General features: G+C 37.6%; 1 protein-coding gene across 1 annotated transcript in view; it reads left to right on the plus strand.

Moving 5' to 3' along the window:
* VRK2 (VRK serine/threonine kinase 2) overlaps window positions 1-27,483 on the plus strand; it is a 93,008-nt gene that overhangs the window by 14,672 nt on the left and 50,853 nt on the right. The window contains exons 3-7 of the mRNA XM_044663360.1: window positions 12,441-12,499; window positions 12,990-13,059; window positions 15,442-15,529; window positions 16,185-16,290; window positions 17,482-17,574. Coding sequence (XP_044519295.1) covers window positions 12,441-12,499; window positions 12,990-13,059; window positions 15,442-15,529; window positions 16,185-16,290; window positions 17,482-17,574 — 416 coding nt within the window. The remainder of the gene's footprint in view (window positions 1-12,440; window positions 12,500-12,989; window positions 13,060-15,441; window positions 15,530-16,184; window positions 16,291-17,481; window positions 17,575-27,483) is intronic.

The following is a 27,483-nucleotide window of genomic DNA, read 5'->3' on the forward strand; positions in this document are numbered from 1 at the left end:
TGACTGCCAAATAAAACTGGCACATCCCTCTGTCAGACTGCGGCGGGTGAGTGTGCCATACAGTCCTAGGAAAACACAATTCATCCAGAAGCACTTTTGTCACTTGTTCCGATATTAAACCAGAGAAAGTGACATTAATTAAGGTAGTGACATGAGCCAACAAAGGCAATGAAATTCCTGGCTTTGGCTTCTGTGCAGACCTTAACCCAACCTGCTATGCCTAGTTACTGTGGATATTTCTGAAGGGTAGGTGATACGCCTCCTTTCCACTTTCCTTCTTCAGCCCCCACCTTAAAACACCATTTGCAAGCTCCTCAAACCTTGTACCTAGTCAGCTCGTGTCCTGGAGGTGTCCTCAGGGACAGAGAGTGATAGTAACAGAAAGAATAGCATTCAAGGCCATGTGCCTACTTCTGCCAAGGTGAGTTGAGGCACAGGTCCTTGGTTCTTGTATGAAAGAGACACAACCTATGGGCAGAGAGAATTGAGTCTCTGGAAGAAAGAATTATAGCATCCAAGTGAGCAGAGTGAGTGTGGTGGAGGCCAGTTAATATTGGGAGTTGGATTTGGAGCCTGGAAGACCCAAGTTAGAATCCTACTTCAAACACCTACTAGCTATGTGATCCTGGGCAAGTCATTTAACTCCTTTGAATTGCAGTTTCTTCATCCGCAAAATGGGGATAATCACAGAATCTGACTTACAGGGTTTTTGTGAGGATCAAATGAGATAACTTGTGTGAAGTGCTTTGTAAACCTTAAAACCCAACATAAATGTTATTATTAATATCATGATATTAATAATAATATGAATAATAATAGACAGAGGTGCTGACTAGACTTGGGACATATTGTAGGAAGGAATATTTGCAACTAGGCCTTCAAAGGAAACTATAAGTAGTTTGTAGTAGGATAGAAATTAGTCTTGAATTAGTCTATACTAGGAAAAAAAATAACACTGGAAGCATACGAGTACTATGGTTATTGTATTAAAAGAAAAATGAGGAGGAAAATTTTTTAAAAGAATAAGTTGAGAGGAGAGGAGAAAATGTTCTACTTTTCATCTTTTTTTATATTTAAAAAACCAAGAAATATAGACTTGCGCTTAGAGAATATAAGTGAGGGAAAGGCATCAAAACATTGCTAATAACAATAGTTATCATTTTAATAAAGCATGTTAAGCTTTGTAAAGTGCTTTATAGGGTATCCAACTTGATCATCATAACAACCCTGTGAAATACATGCCATTACTCTGTCATAAAGTTCAGAAAGATTAAATGTTTTGGCCAGTATCATACAACTTGTAAGTGATTGAATCAGAACTTAAACTCAGTTCTTGATTCTCAAATTCAGTGCATTCTAAAACACTGGGAAAGAATGTAGTTTAAAAGAAAGGACAAGAGAATATTTTAAGCTATCCCTCTCTAATGAGAATTATATCTATTTGGAGGGATGCTTCTTGGGCAAAGGAATGATTTAAAGATACTGGAAAAATATGCAGAAAACCATTTTTCTAGGCACCAAAATACAGCTATGAATAGAAAATAATTTCTTGGACTCTCTATATATCAAGGTTTCTGTTAACTTTAGGTTTTTGGACAGTGAGAAGCCTTTGCCAAGGCTCCTGGACTTAACCATCCTATTTAAAATCAGATTAGTAATTAGTTTCACCAGTGAGTTTTGCACATCAAGCAGGACAATGTCTTCAAAGAAGTTTGAGGCCAGGGCTGCAAAGCAATGAAGAGAGAAGGCCAAATTGACACATGAAGAGGCCAAACAGTACAAGAAAATATCAACACTGCTTACCAAATCAGTCTCAGAAAATGTGTCAATGTGTATGAGACCGCATTTGACTTGCAATCCAAGTAAAACAGATTATTTAAATCTGAGAGGCAGTATTACCGAACCCAGCATGCCTACTACCACTTGTTTGACTCTTTCAGAACAGAATAAAGAGAAGCAAGGGCTCAAAGTTAAATGAACATTAATACAATTCACAATCAAATTGAAAAACCCAGAGAATATTCTTGAATCAAAAAATTTTTTTTCTTTGCTCTAAATTTAACCAGCTGGAATTACTTTTTAAGTGCCATCCTATTTAACTTTTTTGAAATGATGAATTTGCCTTTTAATAGGAAATTTGTATTTTATCATGAAGATGGAACACAGTGTCCTTTGTTAATTATTCCCTGGAGAAGCAGGCTATTTTTCTGCTGTGTACTTAGTATGTAGTAGAGATATAGCTCCCCACAAATTTATTTCAGATAGGAGAGACTGGAAATATGCATATTCAGTAGAGGCAAATGAAGACTACAACTTCCTCTTAAGGTTTGTTGAGTACCACTTAATGAGAATTCTCAAAGGTGACATCACTAACCTGATTAGGAGATGATGAAAACAGTAGATAGAAAAGTCAAGAAAAACAGTTTCTGGAGAGGAAGGGCTTAGTTATCATTAAGCAAATGTGTTGGCAGCAAGCAAAACTATATTAGATTCTATCTCTTTGTTATTTGTGTGTGTATGAAAACATAACTCTACTCAAAAGATACCTTTGAATCTAAATAGTTTAAGAAAATAATGGAGAATGGCATACCTATTACCACCTTCATTTCTCAAATAATAGTATACTATATTGTTGATGGTAATGACAGATTAGTTAAGAAATCTTAATGATGGTGCTAATAATACTGTCATTTTCAGTTCTTATGAACTTAAGAGGTAGGCTTAAGTGATTATATTTTCAGTAATACTTGGGTCACAGAATGTATGAGAACAATATAATAAGTGGAATGTCAAGTACTGGGGAAAATGAATTGAACATTATGTCCTGAATCAAACAATATTTTGTGAAAAAATGTGAAAGGATGGATGATCCACCAACATAGCTCTGCATAGGAAGAAAAAGTAAGTTACTTAGATTCTTATCGTGGTTGAAAAATGCCTCGATTAGGCAGGTTTGTTTGCCTTGATAGCCATGCAGTTGGGAGGGCTAGAAGAAGCTTTTTTTCAATTGCTGTGATACATTTTTAAAGAGAGTAACATAAAGGATTAGATATTGGTCCTGAATGCTGAAAGTACTTTTGCCCACTCTCTTTTATTGCATGATGACTTAAAGAGCTAGCTTTAAGAAAAGTAGGTCATTTAAAGTGCCATAAAATTCATTATTTGTACAATAGTTGAAACTCAGAGGAGAATATGTTCTCGTACAGAGGATTTCATTCAGGAACAAGATATGGAGCCAGGAAACTAAAGCAATCATTTGTCTGTCTTTGAAAACGTACTTTGTACTTGATTTCTGAAAACTTTCACATCACTTTCAAGATATCTCTACTTAGTTGTTTGAACTTAACATAGGTCCCATGAATGAGTTTTAGAAATAAAAGATTATATTTGGAACTGTCAAGCTTTGGAGAGGCTCTCGAGGTCGAACAAACATTTCATGAGATCACAGATCCAGAGGTGTAAGGAACTCCAGGGCCCTCTAATCCAACCTCCTCATTTTACAAATGAGGAAACTGAAGAGCAGGGAGCTTAAATGACTTGCCCAACATCACACAGGTAATAAGAGTCAAATGTGGAATTTTAACCCAAGGCCTTTGACTCCAGAACCTAGAGCTCTTTATATTATACCATGATGTTGCTTTTAATTGGGCATGCCAATGCAAAAAGGGTTGATATAATGATAGAAAAATCAAGTGAACTATGTACAGTCTTCAGTGGAGCTGGCATTGCCTCCATTCACTTACAACCTGTCCTTTCTCATCTGTGTAAACTCTTACCTATGTGCTTCCATAAATCCTTCAAAGAGAATCCATATAAGTCTTTCTTTTAAGTCTTCTAATATTTTGTGGATTCCATTGCTCACCATCTCAGGCTCACTGTCTGTTATTCTTTATTTTTGCTACATGACTAACCCTTCCCCTTGCCCCCTGCCTTTTCAGTTGGTGGAAGTTGCCCAGAACAGAGTTCGTTGGCGTGAGATGGTTGCGGCCCTATGCTCCTCTGGGAGTCAATAGGAATAATAATTATATATACATATATATATATGTATATATATATATCCTTGATGATGTCTTTTCCACTGTTTCTCATACACGAGTCATCATTTCTAGTATACTACAGCCTATTTATTTACACTCACTTCATCCATTGGGTTACATAAAATCTTTATGCTTCTAAGATATTGGTGTTAACACAATTCACAGGTATAATGTAAAATTATAGATTCAAGTATAATAAAAGATCATATTCAATTTTTAAAAAACCCCAAATGTTTATGATTTTGCTTATAATAGTCCTGTGACAGTAGTACCATTAAGGTTTTTTTGTTTTGTTTTTTTATCCTGGGACTCCATTCTAGGAGCATAGGGCCACAACCAGTAGGCAATGGGTCGCTCAGGGTCACCCAGCTGGGAAGTGTCTGAGCCCGGATTTGAACGTAGGACCTTTCATCTCTAGGCCTGGCTCTCAATCCACTGAGCTAGCCCAGCTGCCCCTACTTTAGGTTGCAGTTTCTTTAGCAGATGTAGTTTTTACAGGGTGGGGTTGCTAGCCCCACGCCCAACCCTCCTCCTTTTTTTCACCCGGGCTAGGGACCGTCCTTGGCCCAGGAGTGGTAAGGATGGGCAGTAGGGGTCAAGTGACTTGCCCAAGGTCACACAGCTGGAAGTGTCCGAGGCCGGACTTGAACCTAGGACCTCCAGTCTCTAGGCCTGGCTCTCAATCCACTGAGCCACCCAGCTGCCCCCCATTAAGGTAGTTCATTGCAAATTAAGCCAATTATGTATTTAAGACATTCCATTTGCTTCCAATATCTAATCTTGACCTAGTATAAGTTAGAAGAGGGAAAAGGTCAATAACATGCTGAAAAGACACTTAACTAATTTGAAATAGGAAACTATTTTATAACTGAACAGTATTATACTTTAATTTTTAGAAGCACTTGGAGTTACCTGTTTTATTAACTCTTAATACTATCTGTCAAAAAAAAGCTCAGATAATTTTATGTAGATGCTAGAAATTCAGAAAATTTGTTAGGCCCAATTATGATGAAGTGAGATGACACTGTATTGTTGATAAAAGGTTAAACTTGGAGTAAGGAAGACATTTGTTTGAGTCCTGCCTTTCATATATACTAGTTTTTTGGCCTTGGATGAATCACATAGCCTTTGGTGCCTGAGGCAACTTTCAAAGACTCTGATATACAAAGTATATTGTCATCTGCACTAGTGGAAAATTTTTCCATAAAAGAAATTCTCTAGGTTTGGGAAATCATAGACCCAAAACAAACAAAAATGGTAATAAAATAATTGAAAACATCCTACCAAAAAGCCTTATTCTAGAGAAATAAAAGTGACTTCATGATACCTTAAAGAATGTGTCAGAATCTTATAAATTCACTACCACATCATGTAAAACAAGTGATTGCAGTATAAGAGAGAACATAGCTCATATTAAGGAGGTACCACACTAATGGTTTCACTGGAGAGCCCTTTGTAAGGAATCTTTCTAGATCACAGCAGCTCTGCACCCTCTCTGCAGTGTATGGGTTTAGTAAGGCACACTGAGGGCTCACAAGATTTGCACACGGTCACGTGGCCAGAATGTGTCAGAAGCCCACCCTGAATTCAGACATTCCTGACTTTAACCTTAGCTTTCTGTCTGCTTTGCCTTGCTGCCTGTCAAGTTTATGATTTAAGTGAATAAATTTAATTATTTTACTTCGTTCTAAGTATTTCAGATATGTAGAAAGCAACTGAAGTGACATAGTGGATAGAGTACTGGGCCTGGAGGCAATATAGACCAGAGTTCAAATCTGGCTTCATACACTTACTAGTTAAAGTGACCCTGTACACTTCAGTTAACCTCTGCTTGCTTCAGTTTCCTTAACTGTAAAATGGGGATCATAATAGCACCTGCCTCTCAGGGTTGTTGTGAGGATCAAATGAGATAATAACTGTAGCACTTAGCACAGAGCCGCTGGCACATCACAGATGCCATAAATGTGTATTTCCTCCCCCATACCAAGTACCTTGGCTTCAAGTTGAAAACTTACTTTTATTTGACTAAACAACTGTTTTAGGGTGATAAGCGTATTCATGGTATACTTTAAAGAGTCCCTCCCAGTGCCCACAATCACTTCCTCAGCTACTTCAGGGAAATGAGATTCTGCTTGTGTTTCTCTTTTCCATTCTCCATTATAGTTACCCAGGCCAGTAAGGCAGAGAGTCAAACCACTGCCCCTCTGTCCTTTTCTCAGGCAAGTAGCAGCAACAATTGTGGAATGCTGTTGTGCTGGATCTGTGGCACTTGTGCTCCAGATTATCCTATCATCCTCCCAAAACAAAATTACCAGCCACAGCATCCTGGCCAGCCATGTCTCAATGAGACCTGGTCCATTTTACTGCTAGTATTCACATAAACAGTGAAGGTAACAATTAGCCAGGGCCCTTGATCTTGTATTTAATTATTTAATTGATGGGGTTCCTTGTCTGGCATGGTGAGCATAGGAATTTATTTGGAATATAGATTGGTTCTGGACCTGTGATTTTATTATTATAAGGAGCTCACAGATGAAGAGACATCTTTTACTAATTCAAATAGGCAGTGCCTCTGCAACCTAAAGTCTTAGAACATCAGAAGGCTAAGTGAATTGTCTAGGGTCACTCAGCCACTCAGAGGTAAGACTCAGACTCGGCTCTTTCTGGTTCCAAGTTCAGCTCTATCCACCATACTGTGTTATGTTTATTACATGAAGTAGAACAGTACCTTTTATTTGTATAATGAATCACACTCTTTACATCTACTACTTATTACCTACTACTAACTACTCTTTCTACTACTTTTTTTTACTACCACCTAACATTTAATAGCACTTTAAGATTTGCAAAATGCTTTTTGAAATGTAAATCCATTTTAAACCTCTCAATAAATCTTTGAGATTACTACCTTATGCCTATTTTACATACGAGGAAACAGAGATTCTGTATTTTTTAAGTACCTTCCCCAGTTTTATAAGTAGCAAAATCTGGACTAGAAGCTAGGTTTTCTGACACCTGGCCTGATGATCTTCTCAAAGGAATAGAGCTGCAACAATTTAGTTAATAGAAGAAAGTTTCTCTTTAAAAAAGAATTAAAGGGGGTAGCTGCGTGGCTCAGTGGATTGAGAGCCAGGCCTAAAGTCGTTAGGTCCTAGGTTCAAATATGAACTCAGAAATTTCCTAGTTGTGTGACCCTGGGCAAGTCACTTGATTCCCATTGCCTAGCCCTTACCATTCTTCTGCCTTATTGATTCCAAGATGGATGGAAAGGTAAAGAATTAAAAAAATTCTACAGTGTCTCCTTTGCTTTGTTAGATATGGTATCATGGCTATTAGGGCACCTTTTGTTTTTTCGCATATTGCCCTGGGCTGTACAAATCACTCTCAGATGATCATCTTGACCCACATCAGTAAATAAGCATTTTATAAGTGCTCAGTCCTGGGAATATGAAGAAAGGCAAATGATACTTCCTGCCCTCTAGGAACTCAAGCACTTTAATTTTGAACTTTAACAAACACATTCATCTAAAAATTTTTTTTCTTAGTACCCTGATGTAAGATGTAATGCTTTGTTCATTATAAACAACATTCCTTAGAAGGACTTTATAAATATAAGCTTCTGTTATTGTCATTATTATAAGACAATATGTAATCCAGTTTTAGACATAGGGAAGTCTGTCATGGATATATAGTCAAGTATTTTAAATCATTGGGATTTTTCTAGTTTGTGTACCAAAAAATAGATCTATTTTGAGATCATTTTGAAGCAGAATAGTGTGGTTCCCACTTTTGGCATTTGGTGTGCAGGTGTACCTTATTTTATTTAACAGGTGTGTTTATAAAAATTTGCATTTTTCAATGTTTATCAAATGAGTGGTTTTAATTCAAATGTTGGAGTTTGCTATGTAAAGGAATTGCTGGGCTGTACCTTCTTGTAAAGGATTCACTTCCTAATTTATCATTTTGGAAAATTATTTTCATGCCTATCAAATTTGAGGCATGTATATATTGAAAAAGTACTCCCTTTTCTCCTGGACTAAGTCTGCCTTTCTAGGTAAAGCAAAATGCATTAATTACTCTGTCTCTACACAATTTATAGTTATGAAAAGGAACATGAACAAAATATAGCTAATTTGAATTTTGAAAGCAATTGAATTTCTTAAGGAAGAAGATTTATTTTGGCCTAAAGTCACACTGGGCATATCTGTATATCCTTGGGACCTAGTAACATAGTTTTTTGTTTGTTTGTTTGTTTGAAGGTACTCAGGCAGAATCTTTCTATTTAAGGTATAAGTGCCACAGTCTTAGTAGTAGGATAGTCCTATACAGTGAGATTTCAATATGAGAGAAAGATGCATGGTATTTAAGTTCAAGAATGGAGGTTGTATATCCTGATGAACCCTTTACATGTTTGGATCCTTACCTATTATGCGAAGCTGCCTAGCACCTAGTTTGAGGTGCTTAAGAAGAAATCTGTTGAATACCTTTGAAAAGAAAAGTGAGTATCTAGGTAGCAATTGTTATCAGTTCAGGGTATTTAATGTGGAAAGAGAAGAAATTGTGGCTTAAACTACTGTAATAACCTGCCATCTTATTGTTGTTCTGTGGGATATTTGAAGAAAAGAAGGGAAAGATTTACTTTTTGTTATTTATCTTTTTAAAATGATTTAACTTGATAGACACCTTTATTTTATGCTGTTTTAATGTACATGACAACTTTGGAAATATTGACTATTCAGCATGGGCTAAGAATTAAAAGCCCTTATGTGAAATATTGACTCTGCCATTTTATTAGCTGTTTGCCTTGAGTTTGCTACATAAAGTCTCTGAGTTACAATTTCCTTTACAATTATAGAGCTACAATATCAGTGAAATGCTAGTAGCAAGATAGTTGTGATTAAATGATTAAGTAGTTATTATCTCATATAACAGAAAAATTTAGATTTTGAGATACTGAAGGAGAACCAAAGAATTTCAAGACAGGAGCTTGCCAGCAGTTCAGTCTTAGGTTATAAAAATTTCAGGGAAAGAGCCAATCTGCATTGGCAGAAGTATCTCATCATGATTTCATTGGTTTAGGGACCTTTTGATGAGATACTTCTGCCAATGAAGATTGGCTCTTTCCCTGAAACTTTTAGAGCCTAAAGTGTTGCCTGGAGCACTGAGAAATTAAGTGCCTTGTCCAGAGGTGTATGACTCTGGACATTGGGTCAGAGGTGGGACTTGGACTGGGGTCTTGGTTCCATGGCTAGCTCTCTATTCATTATATCAGTGTCTCTTCCATTGTCTTATGAAGGGGGTGAAAACATCTGCTTCACTGCTCCTGAGTTTCTGAACAAAGCTGGGGGAAGTCATGGAACTGTGTTGATTGCATTCAGGACAAATTTATTTTATCTCATCTCCCCCAGGTCTTCACTACGGCTAGGTAATCTTTTTATTCCTCCCTAACTGACTCAATATCCCACTTACCACTTGACTTCCAAACTTGTCTTTTCTTCTAAAACTTCCCATATTACTCCCTCTACACCTCTTCTTGGATGAAGATCTTGCCTCATCCTTTAACAAAAAAGTTGAGGCCATTTTTTATGAGCTTTATTATTCCAAATGTCATTCCTGACAATACAATACTCTTTTATTAAGTATCTACTCTATGCCAGGTACTATGCTAAACATTAGAGCAGTGGTTCCCAAACTTTTTTGGCCTACTGTCCCCTTTCCAGAAAAAATATTACTTAGCGCCCCCTGGAAATTATGAAACTATTTATTGAACTCAGAACAGAATGTAATACAAAAAGTGTGGCCATCACCACAGCCCCCACCAGGGGGCGGTAGGGCCCACTTTGGGAATCACTCCATTAGAGAAACAAATAGGAAAAAGAAAGACAGTCCTTGCTCTTTAGGATCTTACTATCCAAAAGTGGGGGAAGAAAATGTACAAGAGGAAGCTGAAAAGGGAGAGGAGAGGAGGACACCAGGGATGTTTTGTTGCACAGAGTTGAAACTAGACAGAGCTTTAGATAGAGATTAGAGTAAGCTGAAGTTCACTTTCTGCCCTCTGTAAAGGAGTATTCCAGGAAGAGTTCATTCTCTGGTCTTCTAGTCAGTGGAAAGTGGATGAAAGAGGTGATGAAGGCTTATGATCCCAGCATAGTGATGAGATTAGAAATGATGAATTTATCTTGGGAGGGGCACGAAACAAGGCTGACCTGAAGATAAAAAGCAAGTTTTGTTCAGGTTTCCATTGAAGAGGTGACCCCCTGTCCTTGCCAAGGCACATGCCTGTTCAGTACCCTCAATCCCATTCTCCACTGTCTTTTGTGGATTTTCATCACTCTAATCCCTACTACCTCTTATCTTCACTCTCTCCCTGTCTACTTACTGGCTCCATCATTGCCACCTCCAAAAATCTCTCACATCTCCCTATTCTTTAAACAAAACAAACAAACCCCAATCTTGCTAGGTCCTACTGTATCTATTAGCTATTGCCAATGTTTCAAGGCCTTTAGACTCATTGAAAAATCAGACTGCCTCTGATGCTTCTGTTTTCTCACCTCTCGGCCCTTGTCTGTGCCATGTTCAGTCTGGCTTTGGATATCGGTCAGCTGAAGTTGCCCTCTCCAGGGATACTAGTGATCCTCTCATTGCCAGATTTAATGCTCTTTCCTCTCTTCTGGTCCTTTTTGATCTCTCAGCATTTAACACTCTTAACCACCTTTTCCCTTGGAATATTTTCTCCTTCAGGGGTTTTCCTAACATGATTCTCTGTGGGTTTTCTCTCCACCTGTTGGACTCTTCAGTCTCTTTTCCTGGATCTCCATTCATGCCATACAAACTAACTTTGGTTTTATCCCTGGGACTTCTTTTTTCTTTATTCTCTCTCACTCAATAATTTCATCAACTCCCATGGGATTAATTATCAGCTTTATGTAGATGACTTTAACACACACACACTCAGGAGCAGGTCAAGTTGATTGGAACATCAACTTGTGGGAGAAGAGGATTGGAAAGGTTGAAGTCATATTAGGAATTTAAATCCTAGTTAGAGAATTGTACAGCATATTTTATCCTAGAGATAAAAGGAAAGTCCCAAAGAGATTTGAATGGAATGATACACATAGATTTGATTTAAGAATATACGTTTGGCAGCCATGTGTCAGATAGATTGGGGGGTTGAACTAGACCTAGACAGCTCGCAAAATAGCCTAGAGGAGGAAGACCTGAACTAGGGTAGAGATTGGCTTAATAGAGAGAAGGAGGTGGATTTAAGAGATGCTGTGGAGGTAGAAATTAAAAGGGGAAGAAGGGAAAGGAATAAGCATTTATGTAGCACCTACTTTTTGCCAGACACTATGCCAAGATCTTTACAAATGTTTTCTCCTTTGAACCTCTCAATAACTATGCAAAGTAAATGTTTATTATTGACCTCATTTTACAGCTGAGGAAACTGAGGCAGAGGTTATGTGACTTGTCCAGGGTCACACAACTAGTCAGTGTCTTAGATCAGATATGAGCTCAGGTCTTCCTGTCTCTAATCCCAGCACTCTGTCTACCATTCCACCTAACTACCTGAAAACTGATTGGCTTTGGGACTGTAACAGAGTCATTTATGACTCCAAGGCTGTGTGGCTGGGTAACTGGAAAAATATGGTTCTTTTACTAAAAATTGGGGAAATTTGGGTGAGGGATAGACACTGAAGAAAGGTAACAATTTCTGTTTTACTGGTTTGGAGATGCATATGGTACAGCTTGGTGGAGAGGTTCAGCAAGCAATTGGTAATACTGAATTATGCTTTAGTATTTTATAGCTGAATTATGATTTATGAGGGAAATTAGGACTGGATATATGAATTTGAGACTCATCTGCAGAGAGATGATATGATAATTGAAACCAAGAGAGCTGTCGAGGTCACTAAGGGAGAATGAGTAGAGCAAGAATAGAGAGAGCCAAGGATGAAGCCCACATTTAGTGTAAAGGAGTACAATGATAAAGAATGGTCATAGAGGCAAGAGAAGAAACAAAAGTGAACAGCATTGTGGAGGTTAAGAGAAAGAGAAAATTCTTAGGAGGAAGGGAGGATGCTATCAACATCAGAAGCTTCAAAGGTCAAGTAGAATGGGGATTCAGAAAAGACCAGCACACTTATCAGTTAAATCATTGGCAGCCTTGGAGAGAACAGAGGTCAAGTGGGCATGTTAAAAGCCAGATGCCAAGGGAGAGAGCAACTAAGGATATGGAGGCAGCGAATATAGGTGATTCTTTTTAGAACTAATGGTGAAGGGAAAAGAACAATAGTTTAATAAGTCTGAACAATAAAAAAAGGAAAAGTATGCTTTCTCAATACTATTGTTCACTTCCTGTGTTGATATAACAATATTAATAACTTTTTCACTGTGATTTTGTAGCTTCTCCATGTCCGAATAAACAAGTCCGAGATGAAGATGCTCTTTATGTTATAAAAGTGGTAAGAACTGCATTTAACTTATTATTTTAAAGCACCATTTTCCATAGTCTTTCACAAAGAAGATCATTTTGGCATGTTAAGTCTTATCATTGCCTGCTTTGGATTACTTATTATTAACTATATTTTGTCATTCACTGCATTGTGCCCATATTTGTCAGATAACATTTTTCTAAATGCCTACTACAAGAAGAATGGTTTTAGGTTTGTCCAAAAAGGAATAGCAACCATAATATATCTAGTGTCGAAGCAAGATTCTTCCAGTGGCCTTCTGGTTAATTTGATGCTTAGAGATTTGTAGTGAAAATGTGTCTGGGGGTCAAAGTTTTATGGAAAATGCATTACTAGTTCAAGTGCTGCAGTATATAATAGGCATTTCTGAACACTTGAAATATTAAATCCCATTTGGGGAATTATTTCTCTCCTCATCACATTAATCATTCTTTAATTTCAAAAATTCAGCGACTGTCATATTTGCCACGTTTCTTTACAGGAATATCAAGAAAATGGTCCACTCTTTTCAGAATTGAAATTTTATCAGAGAGCTGCGAAGCAAGACTGTAGTAAGTAACACTAGCTCAGTAAGCCACTTGTACATAAGTGCTTGCTCAAGTGAGTGTTTGATATTTGGTTATATCGTCTGTGCTTTTGAAAGAATCTTGTCAAGAGGAGATTTTATCCCAGGATAACACGGTTGTATTATATCATATGTAAGAGGCAGAGTTGGAGGCCACTCAATTCTTTCCATGGTACACCTAATGGAATATATATTTAAAATCAGAGATCTTTCCTCTACTTTACCTTAATATGAGGTGGTTGAACCTGGTCCAATTACAGTATACCTGTTAGTTAAGAGATTAGAGTGATGGGCTTATTAGTTGTCTCTCCAGACAATTTTGATAAGTAGGGCATAGGAGAAAGCAGGAAAATAGGGAGTGTTTCACAGAAGATAGAATGTTGGGTTTGGACTCAGCATAACCTGACTTTAGATTTTGCTTCTGACTGTTAACTATTCATGTGACCCTGCACTTAACCTTTATATACTTTGGGCTTTGTTCTAATATTTATCTATTACTTGTTTTCTTTTTTAAACCTTCACTTTCTGTCTTAGAATTGATACTAATTATTAGTTCCAAGGCAGGAGAGCAGCAAGGGCTAGGCAGTGGGGGTTAAGTGACTTGCCTAGGATCACACAGCTAGGAAATATCTGAGGTCAAATTTGAACCCAGGACCCCTGTCTCCAGGTCTGGCTCCACTGAGCCACATAGATGCCCCACTTATCTATTACTTGTAATCTGGGTCTCTGTTAATATATTCGTGACATTGAATTCCTTGTAGGTAGGAGATTGTACCTTCTTCCTAGGTGAAACCTGGAAGTAGAGAGGAAAACACAAGGAATTTTGTTTAGTATTGGAGAGTGCTTTCAAGGAAGGAGTAGAAGCAGCTAGAAATGATGTAAAGACCAGCAAACCACAGTGCCTTCCCTCACAGGGTTTACTTTCTAATGGGAAAGACAAGCACTGATTATGTACCCCCTCTGCTTCTAAGTCTGTGACAATGCTTGGCACATCAGTAGGTATTTAATAAATCTTTAGTAATTGATTGTTACTAATTTTCTGATACTGTTGGACTTGACTTTGAGAATTCTTCTAAGTCTAAGTGAAACCATCATTGGAGGGGTTTAAATATTGAATTGATATGATTGACTTTGGAAGGCTAAAATATTTTTTATCAGCAACATATGGTTATAGGTCCGAATGGGGGCCAGAAAGGAAAGTATTAAAGGAGTTGATGTAATAGACAGTCATCACAAAGCAGTTTTTTTATATATGTTCAGAAAAAAGTGATGGTTTTATGAATAAGAATCTATTTCTACACTCCCACAATCCATAATTCCTCATCCAAAGTATTTGAAATCAATCAAAATTGATTTTGTAATAGTGATCCTACCTTATGAATTAAAAGTAAGGCAAGTTTGGCAGATAGATTGGACCAAAAACTCAATTTGGTTTAAAAAGTGAAAAATTTAATCAAATGAGGTGGTTCTTTGACATCATGTAGCTTAAGAGAATTTGACTAGATTGAATTTGCATAGGAGAAAAAATGGAATCTTACCTAGTTTGAGTGTAGCCTTCATTTCCAAGTAAAGTAATTATCCAACCTGAGTTTTATACTTTGCAGTTCAGAGGGGTCAATAGCTTGCCTTTTGGAGCTTATGAGGAAGGAAAATATTCTCTCCACTACTCTTTAAGAGCAGGGAGGCAAATGTTTCTGCTCTCAAGAGAGCCCATAAAGGACTTTTTTCTCCCTCCTTGTGACAGTCTTGCGACTCACCCCTAGAAAAGCCAATGGTGGCTGATAGTTATGTCATATGACTAGGATGAAAGCTAGTGGATAAGAAGATGAAAGTACCTTTTTCAAGGGCAGAAGAGAAGTACACTTACGGGATACAAATGTATTTGGGGGGCTAAGTATGCGTATGAATTGTTTTGTTTGTGTTGAATTCATCATTTTTAAATGCCAAATATCCTTCACACATTTTGTATTACTGAAATATATTTAAGGTGACCCTGGCTTCTTGAAGGCTCCACCAGTAAAGCACATTTATCCTCAGAAAAGCTGAAAGGACTTCAAATAGTCCTGTAACCAGTTGTGTCTCCTGCCTTACAACCTTCCTATCTATATGTACAGAAAAGTTCTTCAACAGGTTAGCCACCAGGCACTAAATTTTTTGGCTGTGGCAACCCAAAATAGAATTAATTTTTCTTTTATATTTTAAAATAGAATTTCCAATTATTATCTCTTTAATTTGTTCTTTTTATATAGCTTTAGGGTTTTAAGGAAAATTCTTTTGGGATAGCCAGATCATCATCAGAAAATTTGCATATATAAAATATGAAATGGTTTTAGAAATGATGCTGACTCTTTTCATTTTGTCTCTGCAGTCAAAAGATGGTTGGCATTCAAAAAACTTGATTTTTTAGGAATTCCTCGGTTCTGGGGATCAGGTTTGGCTGAACACAATGGAAAAAGGTAAAATAGAATCAACTTAGTTATCAACTGCTTGTCCCTGAGTCATTTTCTTTTGTCTTTCCTTTTAATACCCTTATTTTTCATCTTACAATTAATACTGTATAATGGTTCCCAGGCAAAAGAGTGATAAGGTCTAGGTTATGGGGGTTAAGTGACTTGCCCAGAATTACATAGCTAGGAAGAGTCTGAGATCAGATTTGAATTCTGGACCTCTGTCTCTAGGTCTGGCTCCCAACCTACTGAGCCATATAGTTAGTTCCCATCTTTCCTCTGAGTAATTTTCAGTGGCCCCAGATTGTATCTTTACCTCATTCAACCTTCTTAACTAAAGTAACTCCTTGTTTTAAGGTCAGGGCATGAGAGAATGGACAGTTTTACCGTAGTCTCTTTTGAAAAATAAACTAAATTGCATGACCTTCTCATTATCTAAAAGTACAAATTACCCTCATATTGTATTTTTATTAAATTTGCCACCACATATTGGTACATACTTACTATTTGTGTATATGTGCATGCGTGCTTGCTATGAAGTTCCAGTGACCTAAGCTTACTACCATTCTTGTCCATGAAGTCCGAAATAATTTTCTTTCAATTCTCTGAATAAACATTTTATCTGTTCCTCTCTTGGATCTCTCTTTCATGTCTTTCCTTACAGCTACAGATTCATGGTTATGGAAAGACTAGGAATGGACTTACAGAAGATCTTTGCCCAGAGAGGCAGATTTCAAAGGGAAACTGTCCTACAGTTGGGTGTGCGGATGGTGAGTTGGAGCAGCTTTTTCATGTGCTAGAGTCTCAGGATATTTACTTGGTACAAAAATACAGATCTTCAGTCTTTGCAAAATTATCAGGGAGGGAAATCTTTCCTGCCCTAGAAATGTCAGTCATTGACGTAGAGGCCACTTTGGTGTAATTGATAACAGTGGGCTCTCTAAGTGACAGAATGTGCTGTGTTTGGCACTACAAACTCAATTAGGCATGGGGTCTACAGCCTGATTTTTTTCCTCACAGCTTTGTTTTTGCATGTCAGAACAAGCCTGCATGGCTGTAAGGATGCTCTCTCCCTTTTGTCATATGTTTATAACAATGCAAATTACTGCATAAGATAATATTTTATATATTACGCATGTGACGGTATGGGGTTCTATAAAGTTTTTATTGCCATGAATTTGGGATGAAAGCAATAATTAGTTGTGGCAATGAGTTACACAGACTTTGCCAAACAAGAGGCAATGAAATCTTAATAGCACCCCTGCACACATTTTGTTTATGCCACATATTTGTCTTATCTTGTTTGCTGTTCGTTGGTTCAATTTTTTTTCCCATTTTAAGTGGAGTAAGCCTGGTTCTACTACCCACAGTGGGACAGGAATGGAAACCTTCTGTGACTTTCTGCAGGGAAGGAGAGAATGCACATGGGCAAAGGGCTTTGTTCCTAGTTCCCTACACCTTGGATTGAAGATAAAGCCTTGACTAGGGAGCTTCTGTTTCAGTGACTCTCTCACTTATTACTCTGGCTCCTTTCCTTATATTTCCTTAGTCACTGGACTTTCTGGCCCAATCCCAAACCCCACCCCACCCATCAGAAGAATGTTTAAAAAAATCAAAAAGCATGCTTTTCTCTACTGAGGGGCAGCCAGGAATTACGTATATTGATGAAACCAGAAAAGGGATAAGAAGATTTCCTTCCCTTAGTGTTTCGCCCCCTAAAAGAAAGCATTTAAGCAAATGTTGGCTGATGGGCAACCCCTACTGCTTTGAAAGTATATGGCCTCTTGAAGAGATTCCCCAAGGTCTGGGTGATATGCAAATGACTGTGATAAAGGATACTTTTTTGGTCATGCTTATAGGAAAAGTTTATGTATTAAAAGTTAATTTTAAAAAATGTTAAAAGTTTGTCAAGGTGATTACTAAAGGGGTGACAATATTAACTTACCTTCTTTATTTTACAGTTAGATGTGTTGGAATATATACATGAAAATGAATATGTGCATGGTGATATTAAAGCAGCAAATCTACTCCTGGGCTATAGAAATCCCCATCAGGTAAATACAGTATTAAATCTGGAATGTATGGGTAGCAGAGAGGGCCCTAACTCAGAGTCTCTTCAAATTAAACCCTAACCCCAAAGAGTTTGCAATTATAAAATAAAGGTAAGCATATAATAAGAAAGCTATCTGATGCTCTCTGTCATCATAGAGTATTGGAAAACTTGGGGAATGGTGAGGAATTAAGCATCAATACAGTGAAGACTCACTGCCAAGGACTGATTTGTCATATGATTGTAAATAGGATTCTAAGTGATGTGTTTTTAAAGCGATATATCTTGAAAGAGAGCTTTTGTGCTCCTCAAATACTCAGCAGTTCCTTGATTGCACTCCGTTTCCCTAAATGCACGTTCATTTGGGTGTCTTAAAATTGGTTTGGGAATTGAATCCTTATTTAGCCTTACTTCCTGGGACTAGCTCTTGGAGTAGAGCATGTCAGTATTTTAAGTAGTTGTGATGGTGATTTTCTTATGGTATGCTATATTTTCAGTTACTCATTCTAAAATCAAGGATTGGTGATGATATAAAATAAAAGCTCTGTTTCATATCACAAATTTCCATGTTTAGAGGGAAGTGGATTTAGTGAAGAGTCCGGATTACAAAAATGTTCTAAAAGCAGTCCAGTTTCATTACTTCAGGTACATAAATAAGTAACTGTGTCTAGGCTAACAAAATTTGTGTCAAGTTCTCCTTAGGGAATTTACTTTAATGAGGACATCAGAATAGTTTGTGCTTTTCCAAGATGCTTGAAAATAGTTGATTCTCTTAAAAATCTCCTCATTGATAATTTTGCACTTTCTAGAAAAAAAAAAGGCATTGATAACAAAGTTAAAGTTAAATCTGCCTCTCTCTGAGTTATAAGAAATTAGGATTGTGGTATCCTTCTTCCAGATTGCTGCTGTGTATCTGTGAAATTAACTTGCCCAGGCTTATTATCTATTATCATGGATTTCTGGAAGTTAGCCATGAATCTTGATTTGCTTATTTTCATATCTGCCTTTGCTCATATTTTTCTCCCCAACCGGAAAACTCTTTCTTGCTCCTCCTTGTCTATCCAAATCCCACCTGTCTTTTAAGGGCAGCTAAAGCCCACCTCCCCTCTTTTCTATAGCCTTTCTTGACAACTTTAGGCCATATTGACCTATCCTTCCTCTGAATTTATGTGGCATTTATGGTCTCCCCTACACACTTTGGGTCCAGTTCTATTGTATTGTTGTCATGATTGCTTCTTGTGCATGTTGCTTCTCTTCTCAATTAGATTAAGGCCAGAGACCAGGTCTTTTTGTGTCTCTAGAGTATGTAGCATCAGAAGCACTCAATAAATACTTGTTGATTTATTGATAAATATGACTTGGGGAAAAACTGCAAGTGTCTTTAAATGATTATTGAGCACATTGTTTTCTTTCTGAAGTAATACATCCTCTCCATAGACAGCAAGAGTGGTAGAGTGGGAGGGAAGGGAATGAAACAAATATGCCAGACACTGTACTAAGTGCTTTGCAAATATTATCTCATTGGATGCTTACAATAACCCTGCAAGGTAGGTGCCATCATTATCTCTACTTTATAGTTGAGGAAATTGAGGTAAATGATGGTTAAGTGACTTACTCAGGGTCACACAGCTAGTAAATGTATGAGGCCAGATTTGAACTCAGTTTTCCTGACTCCAGGCCCAGAGCTCTATCCTCTGTTCCGCCTTGCGGCCTCACTACTGGTAAGAACGGTTTTTATGATAACTCACAAGAACCTGACACATTAATATCTATGGCCTGCCTTCACACCACTAAGAAAGTTAAGGAGCTTAAAGTTAGAAAGTTCCTGGTGATTTGGGAAAAGTAATTGTAGCACCTGACCTGCATCTGGTGGCAACCCGTTAGCTTTAAGATTCCCTGGGATATCAGTGAGGTAGGGTCACAAGCCTCATTAAAGCTGCTTGTTCACCATATGCAAGAGGGAATTCCAGCACAATCCATTTATCAATCACAGTGGCTTGTAAGGCTGAAAGTGGCTGCATGTTTGTGAGCTTTTACATGGTATGTGCACTTAAGCCTCCTTTTACGATTACGCATTTTACCTCCATGTTTTCTTTATTGAGGACACGTAAAACTAAGTGTCTGGGTAGCAGACAGGGCCCCACTTGCATTGGAAAACTCTGAGGCAATTTGCTGTGGAGAATAGCATGTTGGTACAATATTATTTGTATGGGGGACATAGGAGAAAACCTTATTATAAAGTACTTTAGCATTGCACAAATTTGATTTTGTTACAGGTCAAATCATGCCCCCCGAGTACAGAGCAGTACATAGTACATCGCAGTGTAACCTGAGAGTCCCAAAACAGCGATCTGTAATCTTTGTCCTTCAACCAGCATTTTAACAAGGTTCTGCTGTTAAATTGAGAAAAGAAGAGGTTAGAAACGTTTCTTTTAAGTGGTACTTATTTAGATATTTTAATCAGTTTTTTTAAAAGTAGGTTTGTATTCACAGAGGCTGCCTTCATAGGCTTGCCCTTCTACCAGGATGCTTATTTGCAGTATCATATTAATATATTCATTTTGAAACAGAGTACCTTGCTTTCCACTTGGTATTCACACTTCTTTGTTCTACAGACTTTTTTCTTTTGCTTATGATGTACTGATTTGTCAACTTTATTAATAAAGTTGGCATGAAATTTCATAATGATCTAATGTTCAACAATGCCTCACTCATACTCTATTTTATTAAATTCACAGTTGTTTTAGAACTGATTTGGAGAACTAATCCATAATATAGGAAGATAGATTGTAGGGTCAGAAGGGTCCTTATAGTCTTTCATATCCAAACACTTTACTGTATAGTCGAGGACCTTGAGGCCAAACTGGTCAAGGGTCTTGTCCCAAGTCACACAGGAGGAACAGAACTGTCTTTTAAAAGCTACTTCTCTCAGTCTGAACCCAACTCACTTTCTTGTATAAGACATTGCCTCCAAATACTGTTTTCTCTTGTTTAACATTCCTAGTTTCTCAGTGATTGTGTTTCAATGGACTTGATGATGAGGTAGATAGAGGGGAGAATTTGGAGTTAGGAAAGCCTGAGCTAATGTCTGGCTTCAGGCACTAATTGTGGACAAGTCATTTAACTATTGGCTGCCTTAGTTTTCTCATCTGTAAAACTGTAAAAACAGTAGCCTTAGAGTTGTGAGGAAATGAGATAACGTGCAAAGTGCTCTGCAAACCTTAAAGCTCCATATAAAGGTTAGCTATTATTATTTCTGTGTGTTAGTTTGTAAATTGCTTTGAAGGTATATGGGGAGGTGCTAATTTATTTTTTAAAAAGTAGCCAATTTAAATTGACTGCCTGAGTAATTTTTTCTTCTTTTAGAAGGGGAAAATAAGAACCAAAGGAAGCAATATAGTAATTATAAAAATTTAGGAGCTACTATCTCTTTTAAAAATTAGTCTTTTGTGCAGCGTATTTCTTTGTGCTAAGCTTCAGAATCTTGGCCTGTTGCTACACTGTCAGGATTGTTAAATGCATAACATTGATCCCAAGAAGATAGTTTTATTGGATTTATCTCTTCCTGCTTTTCCTTTCCTCTCCTGACCCTAATACAGAGGAGTTGAATTTCTTCTTTTCCTCTTCCTATTCTGTCCTGCCTCCTTCCCCTTCCTATAGGCATTCATAAAAGTAAAGACTTTTTTTTTTCCGTTGTACTAGACTGAATATTTTTTTTCTGCAAAGTTTTCTCTTGTTTTAAATATTTTAAAAAATTGTGCCATTAAACTTGAACATTTCCAGATTTCTGGGCATAGAAACTGTAGAGTAACAGAGAAACAAACTCCTCTTTAGTGCTATTATCAAGAGACTGGTCTAATGTTAGATGTAATAAAAATTTTTTATGGTTAACTATGTTGTATTACAATTTTACAGTCTGTAGGCTCCAGGAGAGACAGCATAATATAGGACATAGCCTAGCCTTAGACTAGCATAGACTAGCCTTAGAGTCAGGAAGATCTGGGTTCAAATCTCAACTCTGACACATACTGACTATGTGATCTTGGGCAAGTTACTAAACCTCTCAGGGCTTTAGACATCTTTCTAAGATTATAAGCCTTAGAGAAAGTGCCAGTCTACTTTGCAAGCACATCTATTACAATTCCTGATACATGATAGGCCCTTAATAAAGGCTTATTTTATGATCCAGATATTCACTATATCAGTGAAATCACAGGCCTAGTCCATTTCCCTCCATTCTCTAAAGTGAGGTTCACATTCATTGCCTAAATTGAAGGTTTGTATCTATCCTTCTCCTTCTGAAGTGATGGCTCATGGCAGTAGTTTGGACCAATGTAGATCTGTATTTGCCTAATGAATTGCATTATAATTTGGTTAGCTTGTGGTAAGTAAAATCTGAAAATATAAGAAACATGATTTCTCTGGTAAAGCATCATGTATGCAGAGTAACCAAAATTCTATAGCAATATCAATTAATGGCCTTAGGTCTCATTTCTTCATTTAACATTTTAGGAAGGTGGTACTAGATGATGTTCAAGCTTCTCCCAGCTCTAAAGTCCTGGGACTTTTTCTTTGGTATTGATTAGTAGTTATAAGCCAGTACAAGTTACAAAGGCTACCTGGTATAGATCTCTTCCTCAGGCTGAGATTGAGATCATCCTCAGCAGTTTTCTAGGACTTCTCATTTCTTTACTGGGAAGCAAGTGAAGGAGAGGCAAAACCAACCAAGTTCAATCAGTTCAGTTAAACAAAAATGTTAACAAATACTCAGCCAATTACTGTGCGAGGTCTTGGAGATACATACACAGGCAAAAATGAAATACTTGCTGCCCTTAAGAAACTTAAATTCTATTGTGAGGATGTGGCGTGAACTTAGAGTGAACACAAGACATTTTGAAGGGGATGAGAAAAATTTTGAGGGATCAAGAAAATCCTTGGTTTGGGAGGTGGAGCTGACCTGAGTACTGAAGGAAGCCAGGAATACATTTTAAAGGGCAGAGGTGAAGAAGGGAGTATATTCCAAGCAGGACAGAGAACTTGTGATGAGGTGTAGGAAGAGGAGAGATGGAGTGAGAAATCTGAGGAGCAATAATGAGACCAGTTTGAATGTCATATAGAAAGTTGGAAGGGAGAGATAGGAGTCACATTGAGGAGGGCTTTAAATATCAGACTGAAGAGTTTACATCTTTACCCAGGGGCAATAGTTAGCCACTGAAGATTTTTTAACATGAGTGACATGGTCAGATCTGTCTAAGTAAGTTCAGCTTCTAGGTCTAAAGCTATTTTCAAGTTCCAGAAAATCTTATAGGAAGAGCAGACAGGCTGTTCAGCTTGCTTAATTACTTCGCCACCTGTCTGAATATCTTGTAGCCAACCCAAACATTATCTTTAAAATATTATAGAAGTTAGTGCTGGCCTCATGATTCAGAAGTTGCTTATGTTGTCTTATTTAAGGAACATAAGCATATCTTCCACCCAAAAAGATTTCTCCCACTGTTGTCTATTATTCATTTCTTTGTTCTAAGGCTTTTCTTTTAAAATTCAGACTCACTCTAATAAACACTTTAAGTTTTCAACACCTAATTATCAATGAGTTTATTAGATGCATTCCTAAATGATCACAAAGACCCAAGTTATTTAGAATCCCTAGGGCGTGGAAGAATCAGGGCAAAGAGTAGAAGAAGATGTCTTGCAAAGAGGGGAAAGGGGAAAGTTTTCTTTGTAGCTTTGCTTAGGATGAGGACTAATGAGATGGGAGTTAGGAAGTCCTTTGTTCTTTTGCATTAGGCCTTAGTATAATTAGGTCTCTATCATTTGCACTGTTACTATACCATCCTTCATAGAGCCAACTCAAGATTATTCTGAAACTAATTATCTGGTTTATGTCTTATTCAGAGCAAGTAGATAGAAATAAAAGATAATTTTTACAAAAGCCTTTATAAAAGGTTTATGGGCTAATGTTGAAATTTGGATTCAACTCTGGATTATTTGTAGATTTCAGCTATTTTTTTTTCAGTCATCAAATTTGAACAACTGATTTTCTCTTATTTTAGAAATAGAGTGAAAAGAAACTGAACTGTTGGCCATAACATCTTTAGAAACCTATAATAACAAAGTGAACATCTCTAGTACTTGACAACTTTGAAATGGACAAATAAATGGCCATCTTGGAGGGTTTAAGTGAACCCTTTCCCATTAGGAAGAAAGATGGACTATCAGTTATTTCTAGATTCTGGTTTACAAAAATATGCTTCTGAAGATCTACACTTCTTCAAATATGTAGAGTTAAAACCTCCCCCCCAAAACTGACAGCCTCTTTTTTCTGTCTTCTTTTCCCTTAACATCCCCACTTATTCCTCAGCTCTTACTCCCTGTTTCCTGGTTTGCCAAGAACCATTGTATTGAAATTGCAGAGAGAAGAGTAATTCAAGGATAGAGACTTTGGAAGCATGGAATTGCCTAAAGAGTCACCCACATGACAGAGTTTTTAGAGTTACTGTACTTGAAGTCTTTAAGAGTGGGGTTCAAATCTTGCCTCTCACACTAGTTTTTTAATCCTGGGCAAGTCATTTTAAAGGGAAGGGATGGAAGGGAGTAAGTATTTACATAGTCCCTAGTATGTGCTAGACATTTGTCTAAATGCTTTTTACAAATATCCCTCTTGATCCCTTCAACAACCCTGTGAGGTTAATGCTTTTATTATCACCATTTTACAGTTGAGGAAACTGAGGCAAACTGTTTAAGAGACTTGCACAGGGTCCCATAGCTGGTAAATACCTGAGGTCAAGTTTGAATTTAGGTCTGTTTGATTCTAGCCTCAGCACTCTTATCTATCATACCATTAGTTGCCTCTTTCAAACTCGGTTTAATCATCTGTAAAATGGTGATAATCACAGCCTCTATTTTATAGTATTGCTGTGAAGATCAACTTAAATAATAAATGTAAAGTATTTTGCAAACATTAAATTTCTTTAGAAATGCTTCCTATTATTTTTTTAAAAAAATTTCCTGTGATGCATAACATTGTCAGGTTTAAGGAATAGAAATAAATACCTAAGAATAATTGATAGGTGAAAAGCTGACATAAAGATCATTTATACTCACATCCTAATGAACGATTTGTTTAATTTGATCTGTCAAGAGCTCATAGACTCATAGACAATTTCTTTTTTGGCTGTGACTGGCATTACTGAATCCCCAGTCACAGCCCAGGCCCATGGTCCTGAATCAAATGGACTAGAGAGGGAGGAGTGTCAAAATGTAGACTGATGAATCTTGACCATTGAATTTAGATTCAGAGGACCTGAGCTAGAATATTGAATGTTCTTGGGCCTTAATTTTGTCATCCAAATATTGAGAGAGTTGGCCTTGATGACCTAGAAGGTCCTTTTCTTACCCTGATTTATGATCCTGTGAATTTGAGAGGTGGTATTAAACTTGAAAAGTCCCTCGAAGAAAGACATTAAACTTTTTTTTGTGTGCGTACTATGGATCCCTTTGGTAATATGATGAAACCTATGGCTCCTTCTCAGAATAATGCTTTTAAAGCATAAAATAATATACCTAGGATTACAAATTATTGAAAAGCAGTTATCAAAATATTATTTAAAAAAACCTCAAGATCATCTCAGGTTAAGAAAGCCCTATAGGAATCCAGACCATATAAACTAAAGAGTAGTAGCTGGGAACAGCTGCCTGAGAGAAATTCTGTCTTCATGAGTATCAGGAGGCAGTCAGTAAAGTGCTCAGGAGCTGTTCCCAGGACAGAGCAATGAATATCCTCATAAACAGCTCTGATGCTAACAGCTGCATGTTGGTTAAACCCAGCTACATATATTGTAAACCTTTAAAAATATATTTTTATACAGAAAATATTACTGTTTTGTTTTTTTTTATCCTGGGACTCCATTCTAGGAGCATAGGGCCACAACCAGTAGGCAATGGGTCGCTCAGGGTCACCCAGCTGGGAAGTGTCCGAGGCCGGACTTGAACCTAGGACCTCCAGTCTCTAGGCCTGGCTCTCAATCCACTGAGCCACCCAGCTGCCCTAAATATTACTATAGTAAAGTCAAATCGAATCAGCAAATATCATTTGGCACCTTCTCTGTTTAAGTCACTGTGGTATGTAGTTGTAATGCCCATGGACATATCCTGTATATAAATGATTTTCCAGTAAAGTTCAGGGTTTGCTTTAGATAGAAAGACCAGAGGTTGATATAAACCATATTGTCCTTCTTGCTGATTTATTCCATTAAAAGTCCAGCCCCCCCACCCTACCTTGTGTCTTTTTAAAATTTATCAGGTATTTAGAGAAATGAGATATTGGGAGGATTCTCAATCTCATAGAAACCATTTAAAATGGGGAAGGGAAAAGAAACAAATGTTCATTACTACTATGGGCAGCTAGATGGCACCATGGATAGAGTGCTCAGCCTGGAGTCAGGAAGACCTGAGCTTCAATCCAGTCTTATCACTTACTAACTGTGTGACCCTGAGCAAGTCACTTAACTAACTCTTTTTGTCTTAGTTTCCTCATCTGTAAATAGCAAACCACTCTGAAGTTTTTGCCAAGAAAAACCAAAATGGAATTATGAAATGTTGGACATGACTGAATGACAACAATGTGCCAAGGCACTGTGCTGAGCACTATATAAATTTAACTCATTTGATCCCCAGAGCAACACTTGGAGGTGGGTGCTATTATTTTCCATATTTTCCAATTAAGGAAACTGAGGCAGGCATACATTAAATGACTTGTCCAGGGTCAAACAGCTTTGTAAGCATCTGAGTCCAATCTTCTGGCTTCAGGTCTAGTGCTTTATCCATTGACCCATCAGGTGTCTAGTTAGATTTGCCCAACAGCAAATTAAAATAAATAATGATCCCCCAAATTTTCTCTAGTAATTGAAAACACCCTTCAGAAAGAAGCTCCCCAGAATTTTCGGGATTAGGATTTCACCTTTGGCAAAGTATAGTAGGTTGGGGAACTGAAGGCATTTTATGGAACCAAACACAAATGATATCAGGGAAACTGTAAGACTCCTTCAGTTCTGATTCAAGGACTTAATTCATTAGACTGAAGTACGCTGTAGAGCTGAAGGAACTGTGTGTCCTCTTGGTGAATGGTCTAGAAGTGGATTAATCAGTGAACTGATTAAAAAGAGCATGTCTTATTCATGAGAAAATAGTGTGTTGTGTAGAGATGTGTGTGTGTGTGTGCGCGAGCGCGTGTGCGCGCACACGTATGTGTTTTAGCTCCTAAACCTCAAAGAATCAAATACCAAGTCTAGTTAAGTCAACAAAGATTAAAGTGCCTACTGTCTGCATAGGAACTGTACGCTGGGGATACCAAAAAGCAAAAAACATCCCCTGCCCCCGAAGACCTCACAGTCTAGTTGGGGAGGCAATATGCAAACCACTTTTTAATGTACAAGATCTCTGAAGGAGTCATGATTTGGAGAAGAAGAGAGACAACAACCAGCCAGAGGCAATGCCTAGCATTAGTACTTGGAGTGTCCAGGACAAAGAACAGCCAGGAGGCCAATGTCACTGGGCCCAGAGGAAGTGGGAAGCAGTGGTATGGAGTGGAGAGGAGGAGGTATAAGAAGGTTATGGAGAGCTTGAAAGCCAAGCAGGATTTTATATTTGATCCTGGAGCTTATTAAATGGGCCAAAGATGGGAGTGATGCAGTTGGACCTAAACTTTCTGGGAAGATCATTTTGACAGGCAAGAGGAGAGTGAACTAGAATGGGGAGAGGGAGAGACTTGAGGAAGGCAGAACAACCAACAGGCTTTTTCAATAGTCTAAGCATGAGTTAACAAGGGACTGACTGTAGCAGGGAGGTGACTGTGTTGGAGGAAGGTAGGAGGAGAATATATATATATATATATATATATATATATATATATATA

The sequence above is a fragment of the Gracilinanus agilis genome, chromosome 2 (genome assembly GCF_016433145.1).
Source record: "Gracilinanus agilis isolate LMUSP501 chromosome 2, AgileGrace, whole genome shotgun sequence".
Lineage (NCBI taxonomy): Eukaryota > Metazoa > Chordata > Mammalia > Didelphimorphia > Didelphidae > Gracilinanus > Gracilinanus agilis.